Below are 22448 nucleotides of genomic sequence, written 5' to 3' on the forward strand. Positions count from 1 at the left end.
GATCTCTGTGTGGAGCACTGGCTGTTGTCGGACTCCTTGTGCAAACAAAAATATTACAGTTAATGGCAAAATAAATGTTTGGAAATGTAAATTGATATTTCCTACTGACACACTACATCAGAAATAACTGACTTAAAAACCATTTTTAGCTAATGAAAATACTACTGTTCTAATGATTTTATCCACCACTGTATATTTTTTAATTAAAATTAATCGCTGCAATTTAAACCTAGGCAATCTTTCACACAAATGTACATATCAGTAAATATCAGTGCTAATTTATTGTATTTTGTGCAGTTTTACAGGTGTTTCCTCATCCTGTTTCATTGCAAGCACAGCTCTTTAGAGAATGGACAGTCCTCTATGCCTTCAAGAACTACTGGTATCCAGCTCAACCGAAGGGCTTATAGCAACACAGTGGCTGGCAATGCACCTCCATCCATTGGTCTCCAAAATGAGTGCAGCACCCCTGTTTCGAGCTGAACCAAACCACACAAAATCACAACTTGATGTTCCAGCTCCACCCTGCCCAATTCTAAACCTACAAATAATGCCAAGACAGAAATCATCTGTGTAGTGTTGTTGAGTGCCTACAAATCAAAAGCTGAAAATCAGAACTGTAGCAAAGTGTTCTCTATAGTCGTCTTTGTGATGACAAACTGTTGTTTGACCTAACACATACCTTTTTAAGTAAGTATTTGTATATGACTTGTCAAGATAAATATTACAAAGAGCCAGAAAAGTGCAAACAGCCACTGGTGACTTGTTAAAATGTTAAAATTATGTGTTTGTACATTACTTCTGTATGTTCTTACACTCATGTTGTCTGTTTGTTCCCAACCCATTTAAGGAAAGGTCTGAATAAGATGTTGAATAAATCTGTGAATTTAAAGGAAGCTGGAAAACTGGTAAAATTCCTAGCACATGACTGCTTTATATTCTTTTTCCACCCTTCTCCTAATCTCACCATTATCTTCTGGAGATGAAGCATGGTGACATTTGGATCATTAGTCGCATAATTGCTTCAAAGGAGTCTAGTGAGCTAAGGCATTATTTCCAAACTTGGTCACTAGTGGTAACGTTAAAGGAAGTGTTTACCCAAAAATCAAGCATAACATTAGTCACGTTAGTCAAGATCACATTAGCTGACTCTCAGCTCATCACATCACCCATATATAAGGTCCTTCAGTATTGTCACCAGCTTTCGCATTGCTCAATAGCTAATTACCCTCCTCCATCCCCAACTCCTCCTTTGTTCAGTCAGGATTCTGCCTTCTGAATCTCTGTTGAATCCAATTACATTTTTTTTTACATTCAATCTTATAAAATTAATGATATCTGCAATACATTTATGTTGGCTCTGTTCTGTTCACCCTAGGGGGGTCATTGCTGCTCTCACTGCTGGATGAATGCGCAAGGAGTTCTTGCCCAGAACAGAACAATACTGCCAATCCAAACTGTATGCTAATTGTCAGTCATCTTTGACGATAATGATCCTGACAGAAATTAAAATTCTGTCATTTACTAGTTTAACTAATTTAAGTGCCCTATCCAGTTAGGTGAATTCAGTACAATGGCGGCAGGGCTTGACATAAACTTTTTTGCTTACCAGCCACTGTGGCTAGTGGTTTTCTAAAATGACTAGCCACTCAGCATTTTCACAGGCCAAAATTTTGTTGTTGGGAAATTAAGTTTTATATGACTAAAGTTACAGCAAACTAAAATGTATTCAAATGGATTGCCAGATATATTTATTTATTTATTTTTGCTTATTTAAAGGGCATTTTCCAAAGAAATCGGTATTAACAAAACCAATCTTTCCACTGCAGAAGCAGCTGAAGTGGTATTTAGATGCATTTACACGTTTAATGATGCTAAAATGTAGCATGAAAGCATTTACATTGCAAAATTGCAACAGTATAAATAATTTTATTAGCTTGGTGTTTAAAATCTGTTTTTAATATATAAAAATATGAAATGTTGGAAAAAATGCAAAGATAAGCTACTTTTACATATGAAAGTAAACCGCCAATAGGTGGCAGCAAGTGACTGTCTTAATGAATGACTCATTGAGTTATGCCTTCAAATAATTCGTTTAGATGGCTGATTCATTCAAGAATGAAGTCTTTATGAATGGACCACTGAATCATTGACTCAAATAAATAATTTAGAAACACTGAATCATTCAGTAATGAAACACCACTGTATGTTGCACAGATATAAAAATCAATGTCAAATTTACAATCGTGGTCTTAAGGGAAAACTGCACTCTCTTGGTCTATGTGTTACAAATATAAAAACTAAATTTTTACCGCAGTATGTTTCATTTGTGTGCAGTTGTGTTCATTTGTGTTGATTTCTTCACAGTTTTGTTTCACACACAGGCAGGCTGCATATCTTGGCTGACACATCTTCAAGTGCCTTTAAAGGCCATCTCAATTTAAAGGGGTCATGAAATGAGAAACCAAAATTTCCCTGATCTTTTGACATATAAGAGGTCATTGTACTATAAAAACATCCTGTAATTTTAACAACTCAGAACTTTCCCATTAGTCTAAAAACAGCTTATATTGAAGCCAGTCTACCAAAATGAAAGGTTGCGGAATGTGCCACTCTATAACGTAATAGTGTGGCTAAACACCACCTCCGCAGAAAAAGATCAAGGCCTGCTTCTACATCACTGCCTGTTTAGCCCCACCCACCGAATTTCTTCACTTCATTTTACCAACAAGGCAAAATTCGATGAGGGATTTTCAGAAAGATTGAAACTAAAAGACGATGCTGTGCCGACTATATTGAATCTAACAGTAATGTCGCACCACACAAGTGTGAGTAACAGTTTTTATAACATGGTCAGTACTGCTTTGTCTGTCATTACAGATCGTTTGATATCTGAGTATATGTGTTTTTAACCTAAATCACAGCAGCGTCCTCAGTCTACAGCTTCTTAGTCTACAATCCACCATGCCTATTCAAACAGAGTGTTCCGATGAGGGAGTCAAAACAGGACAGAAAATAGCCTATTACTTCTAAATTGTGATTTTTTTTAATTTAAAAATCTTGATGACTTAAGTGGATCTCAGAGAACAGTACAAAATAATAAAAAAGGCAGTTCACGACCCTTTTAAAAAATAATTAGAAGGCAGCTTTCGTTTCATATCCATCATGTAGCATGTTTCAAAGGATGCATGAAGTATATTATTTGTGTCCTCCCCTCAACCATAACATAATATAATTATTTCATAAAATAAACAATATAAAGATGTTTATTACAAAGCATTTTTCCAAATTATTTTTAATATTACTTTTGTGACCTTGGGGGCAGAAACTTTAATGAGACTTACTAGACCGTGTCATTCTAGCATTTAATGCTGAGGGGGAGTCTAGTATCCTTCAGATAGATTGAACTAGGATAGATTGAACTAGGAAGGATGTATGATACATCAGTAATACCCTCTTGTGATCTTTTTAAAGTTTTCAACTTGTTTTTGAAAAAGACGGTTGCTAACAAGCGACTAAATGGGACTACAAAAGTTGTCAGGGATAATACATTGTCACACCCATGGACTTTGAGTTAGTTTCTCCCATCCATCCCCCCCGCTGTTTTCTGTAACTTGGTTTATCCCTCATTGCCTGCACCTGTCTGTGTCAATTACCATGTCTATTTAATAGGTGCGTTCGACCGGGTGCAGCGCTGCGCAGACCGATCGGCGGCTGACTTGAAGTAGTGCATGCCGGTTAGAAATTTTGTCCGACTTGAACCGGCGCCGACGCCACGTGACGTTCACGTGTGGCATCAAAGTAACGCGAGAGCGTTTAGAGAACAGCCGGCTTGCTCAGCCAGCGCAACATTTCAGAAGGGACTGCGCCAGGCTGTGATGACGTCACAGCTTCTCATGATTGGCCACATTCACCACATGACGATGATCACGCGTGTTTCGTGCATAACAAATCAATTTGCATGCCATTTCGTAAATAGTTTACGATCTTTTGACTGCAGTACATTTTTTCCCTTAAATTCTTTATATTGGATTTGTGCATAAGTTTATTATTGTACTTTTTTCATACAGACCACTTATAGTATTCAGCTGCATATTTAAGTAATATTTTTTATGGAATAACTAAAATGTCACAGACATTTAATCTAATGTGGTCAACATTGATTGATGCTGAAATCTGTAGTTGCTGCTTTACTTGCATGTGCTGCCTGCATTTCTTCCAACAAAAAAAGGTATTTCTATAGCTTCCAGTTAATCTGCAATAAAGTAGGCAAACGCAACGTGATCTGCCATGTTTGAGGAAGCAACGAGATCTCCAATTTGTCCGACTTCACGGCTCCGTTTTCAGCTCCTCCCCGACTGCTTTCAGCTAATCTCGCCGATCGGTCTGCGCAGCGCAGCATGAGCTCGAACACACCTATTGTGTGTGCTCACCATCATGCCTTGTCGGAAGTTATTGATGTCACCACCCTGTGTTGAGCATCTCTCTCAGCCATAGGAGCTCTTTCTTTGGGTTGTGTGTTTGTGTGTGTTCGGGGTTTGGGGCGGGACAGATAACCAGTGATGATGATTGGTGTGTCTGTAAACGTGGTGTAACTGAGGACGCGATGATTGGCTTAGATTGAGTAAATTTCCATTGTTTGCCAATCAGAGGCAGAGTAGTGCGGGTGTTCACACACAAGCACGTGCACGGTCAGTCGCGCACATCAACATCCACGGCAACATCACAACGATGGCAAGTCCAAAAAGTTCAAAGGTAGCTTTTGCAAACTGGAAGTATAAGCAATACTTTTCCCTCGCTGAGGTGAAAGGCAAAAATGTTTATGTAACGTGCAATTTATGCCGAAGAAAAAGTCTTTCTGCGTCGGTGACAAGTAATTCTAATCTACTGAAGGTGCTCATCGTCACATGCCGCCACATAATTAATTAAATAATAGTTATTATTATTTTTTGTTTATTTTTGGTACATTTCTTCAGAAGCATAATTTATATTTAGACTTATTTGTTGACGAGTTGTGGTCTGTGCAATAAATATTTGAAGGTCTAAACCATCTATCCTTTATTTGTGCTTTATTGTTCCACTTTAGTAATGATAATATTTATAATAATATGTTGAATTTGATAGTTGTCTCCCACGTTGTCCCACAACAACATTAAAGTGTAGATTAGTGTACAATGTTTTATATTTATTTTATAGTTATATTAAATTCGATTTTTTTTTTAAGTAACGCAATAGTTACTTTGCCTGGTAATTATTTACTTTTATAATGATGTAACTCAGTTACTAACTCAGTTACTATTTGTGAGAAGTAACTAGTAACTATAACTAATTACTTTTTTAAAGGTACGTGCCCAACACTGGGCCCCACGCAAAATGTGATTGGGCTACTTTTGGGATAGTTTTAAGTAGCAATTGGGTGGGGTTTGTAATGGAAACCTGGCAACCCTTCCCTGGACCACAAAAACAGTCTTAAGTAGCACAAGTATATTTGTAGCAATAGCCAAAAATACATTGTATGGGTCAAAATGATCTTTTATGCCAAAAATCATTAGCATATTAAGTAAAGATCATGTTCCATGAAGATATTTTGTAAATTTCCTACCATAAATATATCAAAACCAGATTTTTTTTATTTATTTTTTTTGCACCCTTAGATTGCAGATTTTTAAATAGTTTTTATCTCGGCCAATTATTTTCCTATCCTAACAAACCGTACATCAATAGAAAGACTATCTACTCAGCTTTCAGATGATGATTAAAACTTAATTAAAAAAAAAAAATACCCTTATGACTGGTTTTGTGGTCCATGGTCACATGTGTCCGTCGTACAAAAAAATAAACTAACTACCCACAATTATAGTCTCATAAGTCCTTAACTTTTGTTCATTGTTCATGCTTGTTTGTCTCTTTTAGATCTTGAGTTTTAAGCCAAACCTTCATTCAGTCATTAAAATTCAACAATGAACTCACAAAGCAAGGGAGACAACAAGAAAGAGGGTGTATGTGTGTGTTTGTATGCACATTCACTGGCTCTGTGCTGCCATGGGCACTCAGTCAGCCAGTCAGCTGTTGGCCTGCGGCAAGGTAAGCATCTTCTAGAAATGTTATGGAGAGTTTGCTTTTTCCACATGAAAGGCCTCCCTGATTGAAATAATCCCATCATGCCCCCGAACTAGCATCTATCAAACTGATATTACCTAGTAACATATTTCAGCATTTGCGCACACTCGCACACATATCCTGAACTCTTCAGTCAAAAATGTATTCTTGCGGAACAGTGAATGCAAACAGAAAAGATTATCATTTGTAAGTCAGCAGATAAGCTGGAAAAGTAGGCAGAGAAACATTTGATCTTGCTTAAATTAGGGTCAAATTTGTGCGTCAACTGCACAGCATGGCTAATCTCTCAGAAATTGCTGTCACAACATGTGGCACAACAATTTTCCTGAGTGCAAGGATCAAAAAGTGGACAGATTGTGTATATACGCTGTATGTGCTTGTATTAGCGATGAAGAGACTCACCTATAAATCCTGAGGAAGGAGGGTTAGGTTGAATGTTCTCCTGTGTGTTGCTTTGCACAATATCCCAGAGTTTCCAGATAAATGAAGGATGCAGGATATAAAAGGGCTGCTCAGGGAAATTCTTCCTGTGATTTATATATGGAGTAAACAGGTCATAATCGGGATGGCGGTACCACTGTGGACATAAAAAAAAAAAAAACACGAAAATATAATGTTAACTATAACGTCCTCCTGACTCAATAGCACTGATATATGGGACTAGGCTTAAGCCATGTCTGTAAAACTAGGCATTAGTTTCATGTTTTTTTTTTAATGGGTCAGTGACATACTGCTAAATTTGTATGGATTTATTTACATTTTTTAAAAGCTATTTATTATTGTAATTTTTTCTATTTAAATACTTTCCCAGGACAAAGTTGGTGCTTCTTCTTTTCAGTTCACCCCACTCATTTTCTACAGGGTTTAGGTTTAGGGAATTGGGACTGCAATAGCAGAAGCTTCATTTTGAGAATTTGTGAACCATTTTTTGATTTTGATGTTTGTTTTTGGATCATTGAAGATCCAACCATGGTCCCTTAACAAGCATGTCAGGTTTTGTTTTGTTTTTTTTATCTGTTGGTATTTGATAAAATCCATGATGAGGTGTATCTGAACAAGATGTCCAGAACCTCTGGCAGAAAAATAGGCCCACAACATTAAAGATACAGCAGTGCCCCTATTATGGATGTTTGGATTTTTGAAAGTTACCTTTCATGCAGTGTGTAACACATCCTGCTAAGTTTTAAATCTGAAAGTGCTCAGTTTATAAAGTTATTGTCTTTCAAAAGAGTCAACTCCTAGTCATTGAAACGAGTCGTTTTTAAAACAAATCTTTAGCCATTTCAAGTTTTCGTCAACATGAAACATTAACATCGCAGAGCTAGACAAGATGAGCATTTGTGGTTAAAAAGTGTAGAAATATTTTTTTAAGAAAATGACCAATCGTTATGCTAGACAAGACTCTTATTCCTCGGCTGGGGTTGTTTAGAGCCCTTTGAAGCTGCATTGAAGCAGCATTTTTAAACCTTCAATCCGTTAAGCACCATTAAAGAATACTCATTTATATGGAGAAAAATGCTGGAATGTTTTTCTTAAAAAACTTAATTTCTTTTTGACTGAAGAATGAAGACATGAATATCTTGACATAAGGGTGAGTAAATTATCAGTACATTTTTATTCCTAAAGTGGAGTAATCCTTTAATAATTGCTGCTCTCATGTACTCTATAGCATGCAAAATGTGTCTTTAGTTGTGTGTGTTGTGTTTGCTCTGTGCAGCTTGTAGGTCTCTGTCTGGTTAACAGTAATATCTGTTCGCTCGCAATTGTCTAGAAATGTGTCAATGAATAGTGGATGTTTGTCATTGTTACTTGGAGTTATGATAAAGAATAGAGCAATACGTTGGTGTACAAACTGCAGTGCTTTTTCAATACATTTCTGCATTGGGCTAACACATATACCATGGCTGTTTGGGTGTTTAATGTAATAATGATGGGCGTTCTGTTTCAGCAGACTTGGTCAGACATGGTTCCCCTTCAGGAACGTCGAGCTGCGTTGAAACGCTTTGGGAACGCCCCCAGCGTGACCACGCTCTGATCACGTGTATAATCCGTCCAATAGGAAAGCGCGTGTGACGTCACGGACGGGGTGACGTCAGGAACCAGGAAGCTATAAAGCACGTGCGGTGATTGCAGCCAGCAGCTTCTGTCTTTCAGTCGCGCTCTGTGTATTGTCTGTCCCTCAGTGCTGTTTTTCAGAGCCAGTTTGCTCTAATTTTATTTGAGTACTGAGTGTACAAAAGGCCTAACTCTTATGACACCAGTGCCACCTAGTGGACACTTTAATTTGTTACGTTTTCAAGCTTTTAATCACGCAATCATCATTTCTGCAAGTTCATTGGTCTAAAGCAACAGATCTAAATGTCAATCAATGACTTCTCACGAAGAGATGCTGCTAACTTTGGCGTCAGTTTTATAGCGATCTCCATACTGATCTGGTCCAACGCATATTTGATTATACTGTGTGCGTACATTTTGAAAGTAAGTAACTTAATACACTTCTCATATGTTTGTTGTTAGATTTACTCATTGCAAAGTTATATTGCAATACTAATGTTCGCTTAGTTCTTTGAAGTACTTAATGTGTACATAATCTAGATCGGACACTCATTTCAGTATAAAACACGACAAATGAGACTCTAAATGCAACATTTTGAGCGCTCTGAGGCAATGTCTAACTTTGGTTTATCTGATTTAAAGTGAAGTGAGACGTAAATCAGAGGAAATTTACATATTTTGGATTTATAATTCATCGTCCTAATCTTTATGTTGCTGCATTGTAACTTTATAGTGTTAAACTATTACTGTTACTGCCTCATAAGCGTAGCTGTTTCCTGTACCTGTATTTATTATTGTCATTATTGTTTATTTGTAGAATCACACACACACTTATACTGATGTATAATTCAAATGGAAACAGTAAAGAAGTTTGTTACGGACATGGACCGAGTGATTTATTGATCTGCACAGACAATCTGTAGCGGTTGCCACCTAGATTCAAAACCCCTCTGTAAACTTCTATACATAATTCGGTCCTTCGAGCCAGATCAGGCAGCTACTACAGCATCACCATGTCCAGAACAGAAAGACAGGCTATACCACAGTTACCAGTGGTCCGACCACGGCGACAGGTCATCTCACCAAGATACCTAGACGACTTTTATGTTGACTACGCAATGCAACGTCAGCCACTTCATTCAGATGATGTGCAGTCAACAAAAGGTGCCACTGGATCTGCATTAGGTAAAAAGCCTACATCTGAGTTCCCAAGTACTGAAAGCAGACCAGAATCAACAAAAGATGCAAGCAATGGATCAAGTGAACGGAGTTCACTCGGGGAGAGATATCAAGGATTACCGCAGCCACAGCCCTGGACTCGGTCTTCTCCCCTTCGAACTGTTAATGCTGATCAGAGAGTTCTTACCTCAAGCCCATATACAGCAGCCACGGAGGGCAGGTCAGTACTGCCTATAGATCAAGACGATCTTCCTCAGCCCATAAGGGCACTGCCTGTGGATTCAGGAGGAGACCCTCTCTATTCTCATTCAGTCAGTCAAAAGGAGATTGATTTCCTCACTGACAACCTAAGAGAACTGAGACCACCAAGCTCTGCAATCCGACCAACTTCAGGTCAGCCCTTCTCTCCTTATGAACCACCACAAATCCAGCCCAAGCTAGCACATCAAGATGATGTTACCAATCCTCAATCATGGCTTGGCATTCGACAGGCAGACAGACCCCATGATTACTACAATGCGGATCACAGAGGTTTTAACTACCCATTCATTGATCAGAGAGATCATGGACGATCTCCTGCAGCTGTTCGGTTTATGCCTCAGGACTATAGCCAAGATGCGACTTATACCAATGTTAACCGCAGACCCGTCAGCTATTTCCCTTCCACTGAACCACAAGGTTACCATCAACCTTATCATCGTCACTGGGCTACAAGTTCACATTACCATGATGAGAGACCTACTTCAAGGGACATGCTAGCTCATCATGTACGCTATGAGAGACACTCAGACTACTATGAGCGACCGGCTCAGATCTATCCAGACACCCCACGGCAGTCTGCAGATTATGCTCAGCTATACCATCCTGTGTGTCCTCCTTCTTCAAATCCTTACGTTGAGCCCTCCTATCGAGGTCCAATCCCCACGATTCCTAATTTCTGCAGTGAGGATCCTAGAGAGTTTGCGCGACTCAAGATTGCGCTTGAGAATTTGATACCTGCTGAAGCTACAGAACGTTTCAAATTCCAAATACTGGTTGATCACCTGAAACAAGAGAATGCTTTGCTTATTGCAGACTCGTATGTCAACAGCAGGTACCCATATACCAACACTATGAGGTCTCTAACTGCACTTTATGGTCAACCACATCAACTCGCGTTACAAAGAATCGTAGAATTGATGGATGGGCCAAAAATCAAGAGTGGCGATATCAAATCCTTTAGACTGTTTGCTCTAAAAGTGCGCGCATTAGTTGGAATGCTGGACCAACTTGGAGCTAAAGGATGGACAGAACTCCAATGTGGGTCACACGTTTCACGTCTTCTTGCCAAACTGCCTCATGACCTTAAAGCAAACTTCAGAAGGTTTGTTAACCCCATTCAGATACCAGTCCCAACTCTGCTAGACCTCAGTGACTGGCTTGAATATGAGCTCAGAATACAAGAGGATGAGTCACAGTACACCAGTAATCCAAGCAGAGCTTATTCTCGTCCTAATCTTTATGTTGCTGCATTGTAACTTTATAGTGTTAAACCATTACTGTTACTGCCTCATAAGCGTAGCTGTTTTCTGTACCTGTATTTATTATTGTCATTATTGTTTATTTATAGAACCACACACACACTCATACTGATGTATAATTCAAATGGAAACAGTAAAGAAGTTTGTTACGGACATGGACCGAGTGATTTATTGATCTGCACAGACAATCTGTAGCGGTTGCCAACTAGATTCAAAACCCCTCTGTAAACTTCTATACACTGAGTATATAGGAAAGAAATAAGAAATGGGCGATCGCAAGCAATACAAGCAGTGTGTTCCTCCCTGCCAAAGATACATCACGGCAGAGGACACACACTCGCTATGTGTTGCTTGTTTGGGAGCGAGGCATGCCCAGTTTGAGGAGGCTGACTGTGTGCATTGTTTGCGGCTTCCTCTCCGCACGCTTCGCTCCCGGAGGGCTCTTTTTGAGGAAGGAGACCTCACTAGCGTTCCCCACGGATCAGGCCCCGCTTCTGTTGAGGCAGAGCAGCGTTTGCATTCGTGGGGATCGCAGATGGATCTGCTATTGAGTTTGGAGACGGGCGAGCCCCTTTCTCCATCCTCCTCTGGCAGATCCCTGCCCCTCTCTGGTGTGGAAGCCCGTTCTGCGGTTTCTTCCCGCCAGGAGGAGCACTCGTCCCTCCGTCTTTCTTCCTCTGAGGAGGAGGAAACGGAGATGGTCGAGGAGGCTGGTCCCCCGCCCTCCCAGCCTGTTGAGTATGAGGAGTTAGTGGAGGTGGTCACTCGTGCCGTTGCCAAACTCAATTACAGTTGGCCGGACGTTGTGACTGGGGAACAGAAAACTGCAACTAAGCTCGATGAACGTTTTTTGCGCCCCAAAACCACACCTCCACGCCGAGGCCTGCCATTTTTCCCCGATCTCCACACAGAGGTGAAACCATTCTCGGCGCGTGTTCACTCCCCTTCCGCCTCCATCTATTGCAATGTGGTCGGGGCTCGTGAACATGGTTATGGGGCAATGCCGCAGGTGGAACAGACACTTTCGAGCTATCTGTCACCTAGCTCGGCATCATCCCTAAAGACCTCGGCACTCCCCAGCAAACCGCTCAGAACTACATCTGCGTTGCTGGGGAAAGGGTACTCGGGAGCAGGTCAGGCCGGAGCTTGCTTGCACACCATGGCGGTGTTGCAGGCATATCAGGCCGATCTGCTGAAAGAGCTTGATGAAGGCGAGGACGGGGCGGCAGTCGACGTCAGTGAGCTGTGTCGTACTGCCGACCTTGCTCTGTGTGCCACCAAGGAGACCGCCCGTGCCATTGGGCGGTCTATGGCAGCCATGGTGGTCGCAGAGAGACATCTCTGGCTCACCCTGTCAGACATTAAAGACCGCGACAGGGTCTATCTGCTAGACGCCCCGCTTGCGCTGTCTGGTCTGTTCGGCGACGCTGTTCCATCCGTCATCGACAGGTTCAGGCAGTAACGACAGCAGGCGGCGGCGTTCCAGAGATATCTTCCTCGCCGCTCTAGCTCTGGGGCTGCTGGACGGGAGCAGCCCCACCCGAGTACTCACTCCTCGTACCGCGAAGAGCAAAAGCGGAGCGTCGCCACTCGGGCTCCTCCCCAGAGAGAGCGGGGGTCCCGTAGGTGCTCCAAATCGGGGGCTTCTAAGCTGAAGGGCGACCTGAGGGCCATCCTTCAGGCGAAGAAGTCCTCGACAAAGAAGCCCTGACAATCATGGGTCAGGGCTTCTGAGGGCAGGCCCCCCTGGGGAAATAATAACAGCACCCCAGTGCCCTCGAGAGACCGGGCTGCTAACCCTGCCACCTTCAGGTGCTTCAGGGCGCAGTGGTCTCTCGCGAATCCCCCTTTCTGCATCCGCCCGTGCGCGTTGCGGTGCAGAGGGGTTCGCCACCTCAAAATCCATCAGAGATCAGCCTCGAGAGGCTGATTCCCTTAGTAGATCATTTGGCAGCGTGGAAACTTCTGCCAAATGTATCTCAATGGGTCCTGCAGACTGTAGAAAGAGGTTACAAGATTCATTTTGGCGACCCTCCGCCATCTTTTCAAGGGGTTGTATCCACTGTCGTGGCCCCTCAGCAGGCTCTGATTATGGAACAAGAGGTAGAAACTCTCTTGAGGAAGGAGGCCATCGAGGTGGTCCAAGGATGGAGGGCTGCATCCTATTCTAGATCTCAGACTGCTCAATCGCGCAGTGCTGAGACTCCAGTTCAGAATGCTTACTGTCAAGCAGGTCGTGTCTCAAATCAAGTCCGAGGACTGGTTTGTCACGATAGATCTCAAGGATGCTTCTTTTCATGTCTCCATCCTTCTACAATACAGGAAGTTCCTCAGGTTCGCTTTTGGGGGCAAAGCTTACCAATACAGGGTCCTTCCTTTCGGTCTGGCACTCTTACCCCGAACTTCCACCAAGTGTGTGGATGCTGCGCTGGCTCCTGGAACTTTTTATTTTAAAGATTTACCCCTGAACATAAGGTTATCAAACAACAGTAAAATAGCAGTGAAATAAGACAAAATAAACTTTGCTTTAAATTTAAAGAAATGTAATAAAAAAATAATAATGTAATAATGTAAACAAAAAAAAATTAAACATTAAAAAATAAACATACAAAGGTATTATGTCAGAGTAAAGCGATTTAAAGATTCTTAGCTAGAAACACTAGCCTATCAACATTTATGGCTGTCACCGTCCACTCTGTGGGATGCCCAAGTTTACTTCACCATTTTACAAATAAATCCTAAACTAACCATGACAAACTATATATCGTTGGAAAGGTCTAAGGCTCCTAAATAGATATTTGACATTTTTTGTGTTATAAATTATGTAGGAAAATAATTTATGACAAGAGTTTCATAGATTAATTTATGACAAGAGTGCACCTCAAAAATCTATTTCATAACTGGAGTTCTGACCTTTTTCACAAACAGACTTTCTTGTTGCCTTTTTTCCCTATTACACATTAGAAATAATAAGAAATTATATATCAGATGAAAACTTCCTTTGGATCCTTTGGAATGCCATTTTAAAATCAGACATTGAATTAACATGGAAAATGTACATCAAAATCATATTACTAAATGTTCTTGTCCATGAATTATAAAGATTTAAGATTCAATTCTTCATTTTCTTACGTCTCTGTTAAAAAATGGGAGTAACGGTTAAGGGGTTAATGGATCGTTATGCTCATATATGGTCCCACTGCTCTGCTGGTCCATAAATCTGGCACGATCAAAGTACGCTTTCAATATTCAAAGTGCTAATAGAGACCATCCTCCAATCCAGAGCTCCCTCTACGAGGAAGTGGAATATGTTTGTCCTTTGGTGCAATCAGCACCAGATTGACCCAGTTCACTGCCCAGTAGGTTCAGTGCTGGACTTTTTGCAAGCCCGCCTTACGGCCGGTAACGCACACTCTACGCTGAAGGGCTACGTGTCGGCCATAGATGCCTTCCATGCTCCCTTCGGTGCTACCTCCCTCGGGAGACTTCCCCTGGTGTCACGTTTCCTCCGCGGTGCGCTGAGGCTGAGGCCCCCGGTGCGCTCCCGCGTCCCCACGTGGAACCTGGCTGTGGTACTTCAGGCTCTGTGTAACCCACCTTTCGAGCCTATTGAGGAAATTTCGGACAGGCTTTTGTCCTTCAAAACATCCTCTCTGAAGAGAGTCGGTGACTTACAGGCCCTTTCTGTGACCCCTTCTTACTTAGACTTTGCCCCTGGGTTGGTCAAAGCTTTCTTGCACCCTAAATCAGGTTACGTACCCAAGGTGCCCTCAGTAGTACCACGGCCCGTAGTGCTCCAGGCCTTTTGTCCTCCTCCTTTCAAGGAACCGGGACAACAGAAGCACGAGCACTGGACACATACATCCACAGAGTTGCCCTGTGGAGGAAGACGGACCAATTATTTGTGTGTTTTGGTGCCCATAACAGAGGTCTTCCAGCTTCTAAGCAGACACGTCGGTGGATTTCGAATGCCATTACCATTTCCTATGAGTCCTCTGGTCTTCCCTCCCCAATGGAAGCCAAGGCTCACTCGACCCGCAAAGTTGTGGCGTCCAAGGCTTTCCTGGCAGGGGTGTCTCTGCAGGATATTTGTAACGCTGAGGGATGGTCCACGCCACTTACATTCGTGAGGTTCTATGAGTTAGACCTCCCACATACTCCGGGCTCTCACGCCCTCAGTTCTGATGCTCCCATCTCTAGTGGGACTATCTAACCTAACAAGTGTGCTGAGGCTGCTCGTTTTACTTGGCTACTTTCGCCCTTTTATAAGACGGCTGAGGCCGCACTTTCCTGCTTTAATATCAGCAATCACTCTGGGCTACTTTCGCCCTTCCACGAGTGGGCTGAGGCCGCTCATTTTATTTGGGCTACTTTCGCTCTTTTATAAGACGGCTGAGGCCGCACTTTCCTGCTTTAATAGCAGCAATCACTCTGGGCTACTTTCGCCCTTCCTCCTGCTTCACACAGAGCAGGGCTTTGGAATTCTGGCGGCGTGGGTATATCGTTCCCAAAGCGTTTCGACGCAGCTCGACGTTCCCGGAGGGGAACGCCTCGGGTTTCGTATAAAACCCTAGTTCCTCGAGGGAACGAGACGCTGCGTCGCCTACCACAATTCCGGCATCCCTGCAGTGCTCCTGGTGGCAGAAGCTGCCGGCTGCATTCACCGCACATGCTTTATAGCTTCCTGGTTCCTGACGTCACCCCGTCCGTGACATCACACGCGCTTTCCTATTGGACGGATTATACACGTGATCAGAGCGTGGTCACGCTGGGGCGTTTCCAAAGCGTTTCGACGCAGCGTCTCGTTCCCTCGAGGAACTAGGGTTTCATACGAAACCTGAGGCGTTTTCGGACAAATCCCTGCAGATTAGCGTCATGCAAAGATTGAACGTTTGAAAAGTAAAAAAAATTTGAATCGTTGAACGAACCGTTTGGGAGCTGTTGAGCAAATAAAGTAAAAATAAATGCATATTATAAGACAATGAAACTATTTTCTGACCCTGCATGCATGTCAACCTGTTGTTGAGGACTCCCAAGACCAAAATATGAACCTTTCATATTACATAATAGGGGCACTTTAACCCATGGACATGAGGTACTTTTTCATCCCTCAGGGATGTGATTTTTCCGGATTAATCCGGAATTCCGGATTTTTCGACCTGAAAATGTGACCTATGTCACGTATTTGCGACCGTTCGCAAATGGCGGATGGCGAAGTATGATTCCGGACCGCAAGATGCGTCCATGCGGACCGTGAAAGCTTTTGACATAATAATAATAAAAAAAATGCCAAACGCTATTTCTAATAAATACATTTATATCAAGCACACTAGGGTCAGCGTTTCGGTGCAATCTTCCGTGCAGTGAGGAGAGAAAAGATCGGCAGACAGATGTAGCTTTCAGTGAGTGAAAAACGTTGATGGAAAATGCATTATTTTGGGGTTACGTCGCAAAATATTGTAAATATATCTTTTTATACTGTATTTTTATACATATTTATATTTTAAACCACGACGGTGAGCCAATGGATATCACACAAGCAACGTGAAAACTGCATATATTAAAGTGAAAGTAAAAACAGCGCTTTCAGCATCTAATGTGCACATTCTCTAAGAGACAATGATAGACGAATATACTTCATATGCTGATATTAATTTACTTCCCTAATATTTCTCTTCTGCAAAATAAAAAGAAACGTATTTTGTGTAGGCTAAGGGTTTTTGAAAGTCAGTTCTTGAAATAAAGCTCTTCATATTTATTGATGACTGTAGTGTTATTAGGGGTTAAGAAAGACTAATTATTTCAGGTGGTCTTAAATGTGGGGACTAAAAGGCAAGAATTGCGATGGAACTTTATAAGGTTATCCATTGAATAAATATGAGCGCTGCGCGTTTCAAAGTCAGCTGCGGCGCTGCTTTGTGTATCATTCTGATAGCGCCTCCTGCTGGAAGAGAATGATCTGACATTTTTTATCAGCTCGAACGTCTACTGTTGTCAAAAAGACCAATGTAAACAAATCAGTCAATGGTTTTAAGCACCAAACACGTAGAGTTGTAAATGTTATCTGATGGATCGACAAGATCATGTGTTATACAAATTTAAACAATTAAGGCAATAAAATATATGTTAATTAATATAATACTTGATTGACAATAATTGTTTAAATTAATATAAGAATTGATACTTTTGACTCTTGAAGGCTGGAATGTGAATTTTATAATTTAAGAAATCTTTTTTGTTTTGGGAAATCTGCATCTCAATTGTAAATCATGCTTTTTACAGTCATTTTAATAATTTATTTATTTATTAATTAAATTTTGTTCAGGTCTTTAAAAAAGTATTTAAATGTGTAGAATTTAAGATTAAATATGCTGCAGATACCCTGGTCTCGCGAAAAAAAAACATAAATAGTTTTTTATATATAATTGTCTGGACCTCGAGCCGTTTTAGTTGAAGACCCCTGGATTAGATGATCGATTTTGAGTGATTTTCTACTATGGCAGGATGTTTAAGCTGCATTAACATTAACTTACTTGTATTTGCTAGCTATTAGGGATGCTCATTTCGGTTAATTTTCCCAACCGACAACCGCAAATCATTATCCCTGGGGGGGGGGGGGATATATTTTCCTGCTTTTTTGTCCTTAGCCAATCACATGCCTGATCCCTGTGTGCACCAAGATCATCTTGAGTGTTTGCTGCTAAAAGCAAAGACCCTTAAAACGCAGTGCCATTTTAAGTTCCAGTCGTTTCTGACAGTTGAATACGATGGAGTTTGTCCTTCCAGGCAGGTTCGAGATTTGTAACATTTCCTGTTGATTGGAACTTCTTAATTATTGCCCTGATGGTGGAAACAGGAATTTTCAATGCTTTAACTCTTTTCTTACAGACACAATTTGTGAAGCTCAAAAATCTTGCACATCAGAACTACATTTTTTTTGGTTTTACTAATTTTAAAGAAATTTGGTCTTGGTGTTCCCTCATATTTATACTCCTGTGAACCAGGAAGTCATGGCTGAATAATGTTGTGTTCCTAGTCATCCTGATGTGCTAAAAAATGTAAATATAAATGGGAATACACTTATGCAGAATACAACATGCAGAAATGTGCAGAGAGAAAAAAAATATATATAATCCCGAAAGACCTTGTGTCAAGGTCAACAAGTCTTAGTTGGCACCAAGAATATTTGGCACCAATGAAGTCTGCATTTTAGGTGATGGGAGTACCGACGAGGACTGGGTTGAGCTATTGAAACAGCACCTAAAAGATAAGGCCAAAGCCACAGTGAAGTTCATAATGGATGGAAAGGAGGAGTCTGTTGACACATCTTCACTGTTTTCTTTGACACCTGTAGAGATAAAGTGCCCATAGGTACAAGGCTTAAAGATTTCTATGTCCACACACAGAATGCAAGAGAAACAATACACTCCTATGCATATGATCTTTGGGAGAGACTTAATCGTGTTTGATGCTGATAGCCGAATAGAGTGGCAGATGCTAAGAATGTTCTGAAGAAGCAGTTGGCATTAGGCTTAAGAGGCAACAGAAGATGAAGTGCTGAGTAAGGCTGAGCTAGATTAGAGTTTTGTGCAATTTATGCAAGCTGCATTTACCCGATCAGAAGAGGAGGAAACACAGTATTGTTAGGTTAAATGCCCATGCCAAAAGGGGTTGTGAATGCTCCTGCACACGATGCTCCCTCCATCCTGTCATTTGAAAAAAAATGTATGAGGAAATAAAAAAAGCTGCTTGTCAAGAAGAATTATATCAAGCTGTTCATAAGAAAGAAAGAAATAGGGCCCGGTGGAATCATCCAAGGAAACAACCTTTAAAAGACATTGAATGATGCAATATCTGTTATTCATGTGGGGAACCCAGACACACCAGTTGCTATTGTCCCCAAGGTGGCAAGTCAGGTAGTGTATCAGCCCCACCACAGCATACAGTGGAATCAGCTGAGTTAAAGAGAATAACTCAGGAGGTGCAGTGCAGAAAAGCCCTGGACCCTCACTGATTAGATGTCACACAGCTGATGGCTGGCTGATAAGACTGCTGAAAAACACTCCGGTTACTCACGTAACCTCGGTTTCCCCCGAAATAAGGGAACGAGCGTTGTGTCGTCTTTTTTGACGACTGCTAATGGGGGTAACTCCTGTTTACTCCGATACTGAAGCCTGATTTGTTAACGTTTGTGAAGTTGCACAAACCAATGGCGCTTTCACCCGCTAGAAAGGGCGGAGCCGACTGCTATATAAGTCGGCGAAAGCGCCATATCATCAGAATCAAACAACTGAAGCGACAGCCATCGACTCATGTGCAACTTTAGCACGGCAGTTTACACAACGCTCGTTCCCTTATCTCGGGGAACCGAGGTTACGTGAGTAACCGGAGCGTTCCCCTTCGAAAGGTAACTCTTGTTGCATCGTCATTTTTGACGACTGCTAATGGGGAACATATCCAGTCATGCCTTGCTAAAAGCAAGAACAGAACTAGCCTGCTCAGGAGCCCAGTCTAAAGGCACTTCTTGAGGGCCCAAAAAGACCTGAGCTAATAAGAGACCCAAGGTCGACCTGAGGTCTGTTTTAACATAACTTCACCCACTAGCAAGCGGGTGAGAGAGAACTTAAGCAGATAACACCCGCATCTGCAAGGCGGGCACGTCCAGATTGTAAAATCTAATAAAGGTAGATGGCGACGACCAGCCAGCGGCCGCACAGATCTCCCCAATAGAAATTCCGCTAGACCACACCCAGGACGAGACCATCCCTCTAGTGGAGTGGGCCTTCACCCTGATAGGGCACTGTAGGTCAGCCGAAGCATAAGCTAAGGCTATAGCGTCAACAATCCATTGTGACAATCTTTGCTTTGTAACTGGCAGCCCTTTAGAGCGACCTCCAAAGCATACAAAGAGCTGCTCTGACTGTCTGAAAGACGCAGGATGCTCAAAGTAGACTCTGAGTGTCCTGACAGGACACAGCAGGTTGGGGCCCTGTTCGCCGTCCGCAGTAGGGAGGGCCAGATGGGAAATGACCTGAGCTCTAAACGGTGTTGAGAGCACTTTCAGTACATAGCCACTGCGTGGCTGAAGAATGACTTTGCAGTCATTAGGCCCAAATTCGAGACATGCAGCGCTGACAGACAGGGCTTGCAAGTCACTCACTCTTTTGACCGACGCTAGGGCCAAAAGCAGAGCAGTTTTCAAAGTCAGGGCCCTTAAGCCGATCGAAGCGAGCGACTCAAAGGGGGCCCCTTTAAGGGCTCTTAGGACTACAGACAAGTCCCATGTAGGTACAGTTTTAGGGCGAGGTGGGTTTAACCGTCGCGCGCCTCTAAAAAACTTAACGACCAGGTCGTTTCTGCCAATTGAACGGTCAGCTACAGGAGAGTGATTCTCCGCAATAGCTGCCATATAGACTTTGAGCGTGGACGGGGACCGTCCTTTGTCCAAAAGCTCTTGTAAGAAGGTCAGTACATGGGACACATCACATGATACTGGATCCTGATCACGTACTGAACACCAGTCACTGAAGACTGACCACTTCAGAGCATAGAGACGTCTAGTCGACGGAGCTCTAGCTTCTAAAATGGTATCTTTGACTCTCGCGGGGAGTTGGTTAGACTCCCGTCGAGCGCCCAGACATGAAGGCTCCACAGTTATGGCTGGGGATGCCAAATCTTGCCCTGTGCTTGCGAGAGAAGGTCTCTCCTCAGTGGAATCTGCCATGGTGCTGCAGACAGCATCTGGACCATCTCCGGGAACCAAATCTGGTTCCTCCAGAGGGGGGCCACGAGGAGGAGAGAGCATCCCTGACTCGCCTGATAACCTGGGGTAGCAGGGCGATCGGGGGAAAAGCATACAGACGGGTGTTGGGCCAATCGTGGGCCAGAGCATCCCGTGCTTTCGAAAAATAGATTGGGCAGTGATAGTTGTCTTCGGAGGCGAAGAGGTCGACCTCTGCCCAGCCGAAAACTGACCATATTCCCTGAACCGATAGGGGGTGTAATCTCCATTCCCCCGGCTGTAACAGAGGCGCTGAGGGTTGGATCCAAATGCAAAGCTTTATTAAAATCGAGGTCAGAAACAGACAGGGTCGAACACCAGCAAACAACACCAACGAAGATAATCCAGAGAAAGAGAGTAATCCGTAAGACAGGCGTGGGTCAAAATCCAGATGGGCAGTCCAAAGTAACAAAAGAACAAGAATAAAACAAACAAGCTAAACTAGAACTAAACTATGACTTAGAGAACTAGACCAGAAAGAACTATGAACTATGACTTTGAGAACAAGACCAGAATGAACTATGAAACCAGGAAAACGCTTAGTAGAGTCCGCTATAGCAAATCAATACTTCGCGGTGTGAGTGTGTGTGAAGCTGGCTTTTATGGAGGACAGACAGGAAGCTACCATAGAGGCAGCAGAGGGAGCAGCAACAGTCAGTGGGGGTAAGGGCTCCCTCTGCTGGCCTGGTGTAACATAGCCCCCCCCAAAGAGCGGCTTCCAGACGCTCCCAGCAGTCTTAGAAATAACAGTCCTGGGGGGCGGTGGGGGAGCAGAGGTGGAGCAGACAAACGAAGGAGGACCAGGTCCATGTGGCAGTGGAGAACCTTGAGGCAGGACCGGCAGATCTGGGGGAGTTGAGGCCCCCCGCAGCAGGACATGTGGGAGCGAGGGTATCCACGGCGGAGCAGACGACCACCAGAGCCCGACCGAAATCCTCCAGAGTGGAGCAGGAGCCCGCCAGGGCGGAGCAGACGAAGCAGGAGGCGGAGCGGCCCTCCAGGGCGGAGCAGGAGGCGGAGCGGCCCTCCGGGGCGGAGCAGGAGGAGGAGCGGCCCTCCGGGGCGGAGCAGGAGGTGCAGGAGCCCTCCAGGGCGGAACAGGAGGCGCAGGAGCCCTCCAGGGCGGAACAGGAGGCGCAGGAGCCCTCCAGGGCAGATCAGGAGGCTTAGCAACCCTCCGGGGCAGAGCAGGAGGCGCAGGAGCCCTCCAGGGTGGAACAGGAGGCGCAGGGGCCCTCCAGGGCGGAACAGGGGACCGCATCATGGACAGGGACCTGGGGAGAGCAGAGATAGAGGAGGCAGACAGAGCAAGGAGAGAGGTAAAGAGTTTGTAGGAGTACGCTGCCTCCGTGGCAGTGACTGGGCAGACAGGAACTTCAGGAACGGCTGTCATGGTTGTTATTGGGCAGACAAAGACTTCTGGAATGGCCCCATAAGCCGAGACAGAGATGACAGGGAGCCTAGGCGGTACAGGCAGAGCGGTGAGTCCTGGCGGAGCAGACAGAGCAAGGAGTCTTGGCGGAACAGGCAGAGCCAGGAACCTTGGCGGTGCAGGCAGAGCGTGAAACCTTGGCGGTGCAGGCAGAGCGTGAAGCCTTGGCGGTTCAGGCAGAGCGTGAGGCCTTGGCGGTGCAGGCAGAGGGTGAAGCCTTGGCGGTGCAGGCAGAGCGTGAGGCCTTGGCGGTGCAGGCAGAGCGTGAGGCCTTGGCGGTGCAGGCAGAGCGTGAAGCCTTGGCGGTGCAGGCAGAGCGTGAGGCCTTGGCGGTGCAGGCAGAGCGTGAGGCTTTGGCGGT

The 22448-nt window shown here is 43.5% G+C and overlaps 2 protein-coding genes across 3 annotated transcripts in view; one reads left to right on the forward strand and one right to left on the reverse strand.

Moving 5' to 3' along the window:
- tmtops2a (teleost multiple tissue opsin 2a) overlaps positions 1–2501 on the forward strand; it is a 28581-nt gene extending 26080 nt beyond the window's left edge. Inside the window, exon 3 of the mRNA XM_073851639.1 lies at positions 298–2501. Within this exon, the coding sequence (XP_073707740.1) occupies positions 298–483 (186 nt within the window). The 3' untranslated portion in view covers positions 484–2501. The remainder of the gene's footprint in view (positions 1–297) is intronic.
- Positions 1–22448, reverse strand: part of st6gal2b (ST6 beta-galactosamide alpha-2,6-sialyltranferase 2b) — a 78331-nt gene that overhangs the window by 19369 nt on the left and 36514 nt on the right. For both annotated transcript variants that reach the window (XM_073851638.1, XM_073851637.1), the window contains exon 5: positions 6523–6697. In XM_073851638.1, the coding sequence (XP_073707739.1) occupies positions 6523–6697 (175 nt within the window). The remainder of the gene's footprint in view (positions 1–6522; positions 6698–22448) is intronic.

The sequence above is a fragment of the Garra rufa genome, chromosome 12 (assembly GCF_049309525.1).
Source record: "Garra rufa chromosome 12, GarRuf1.0, whole genome shotgun sequence".
NCBI lineage: Eukaryota > Metazoa > Chordata > Actinopteri > Cypriniformes > Cyprinidae > Garra > Garra rufa.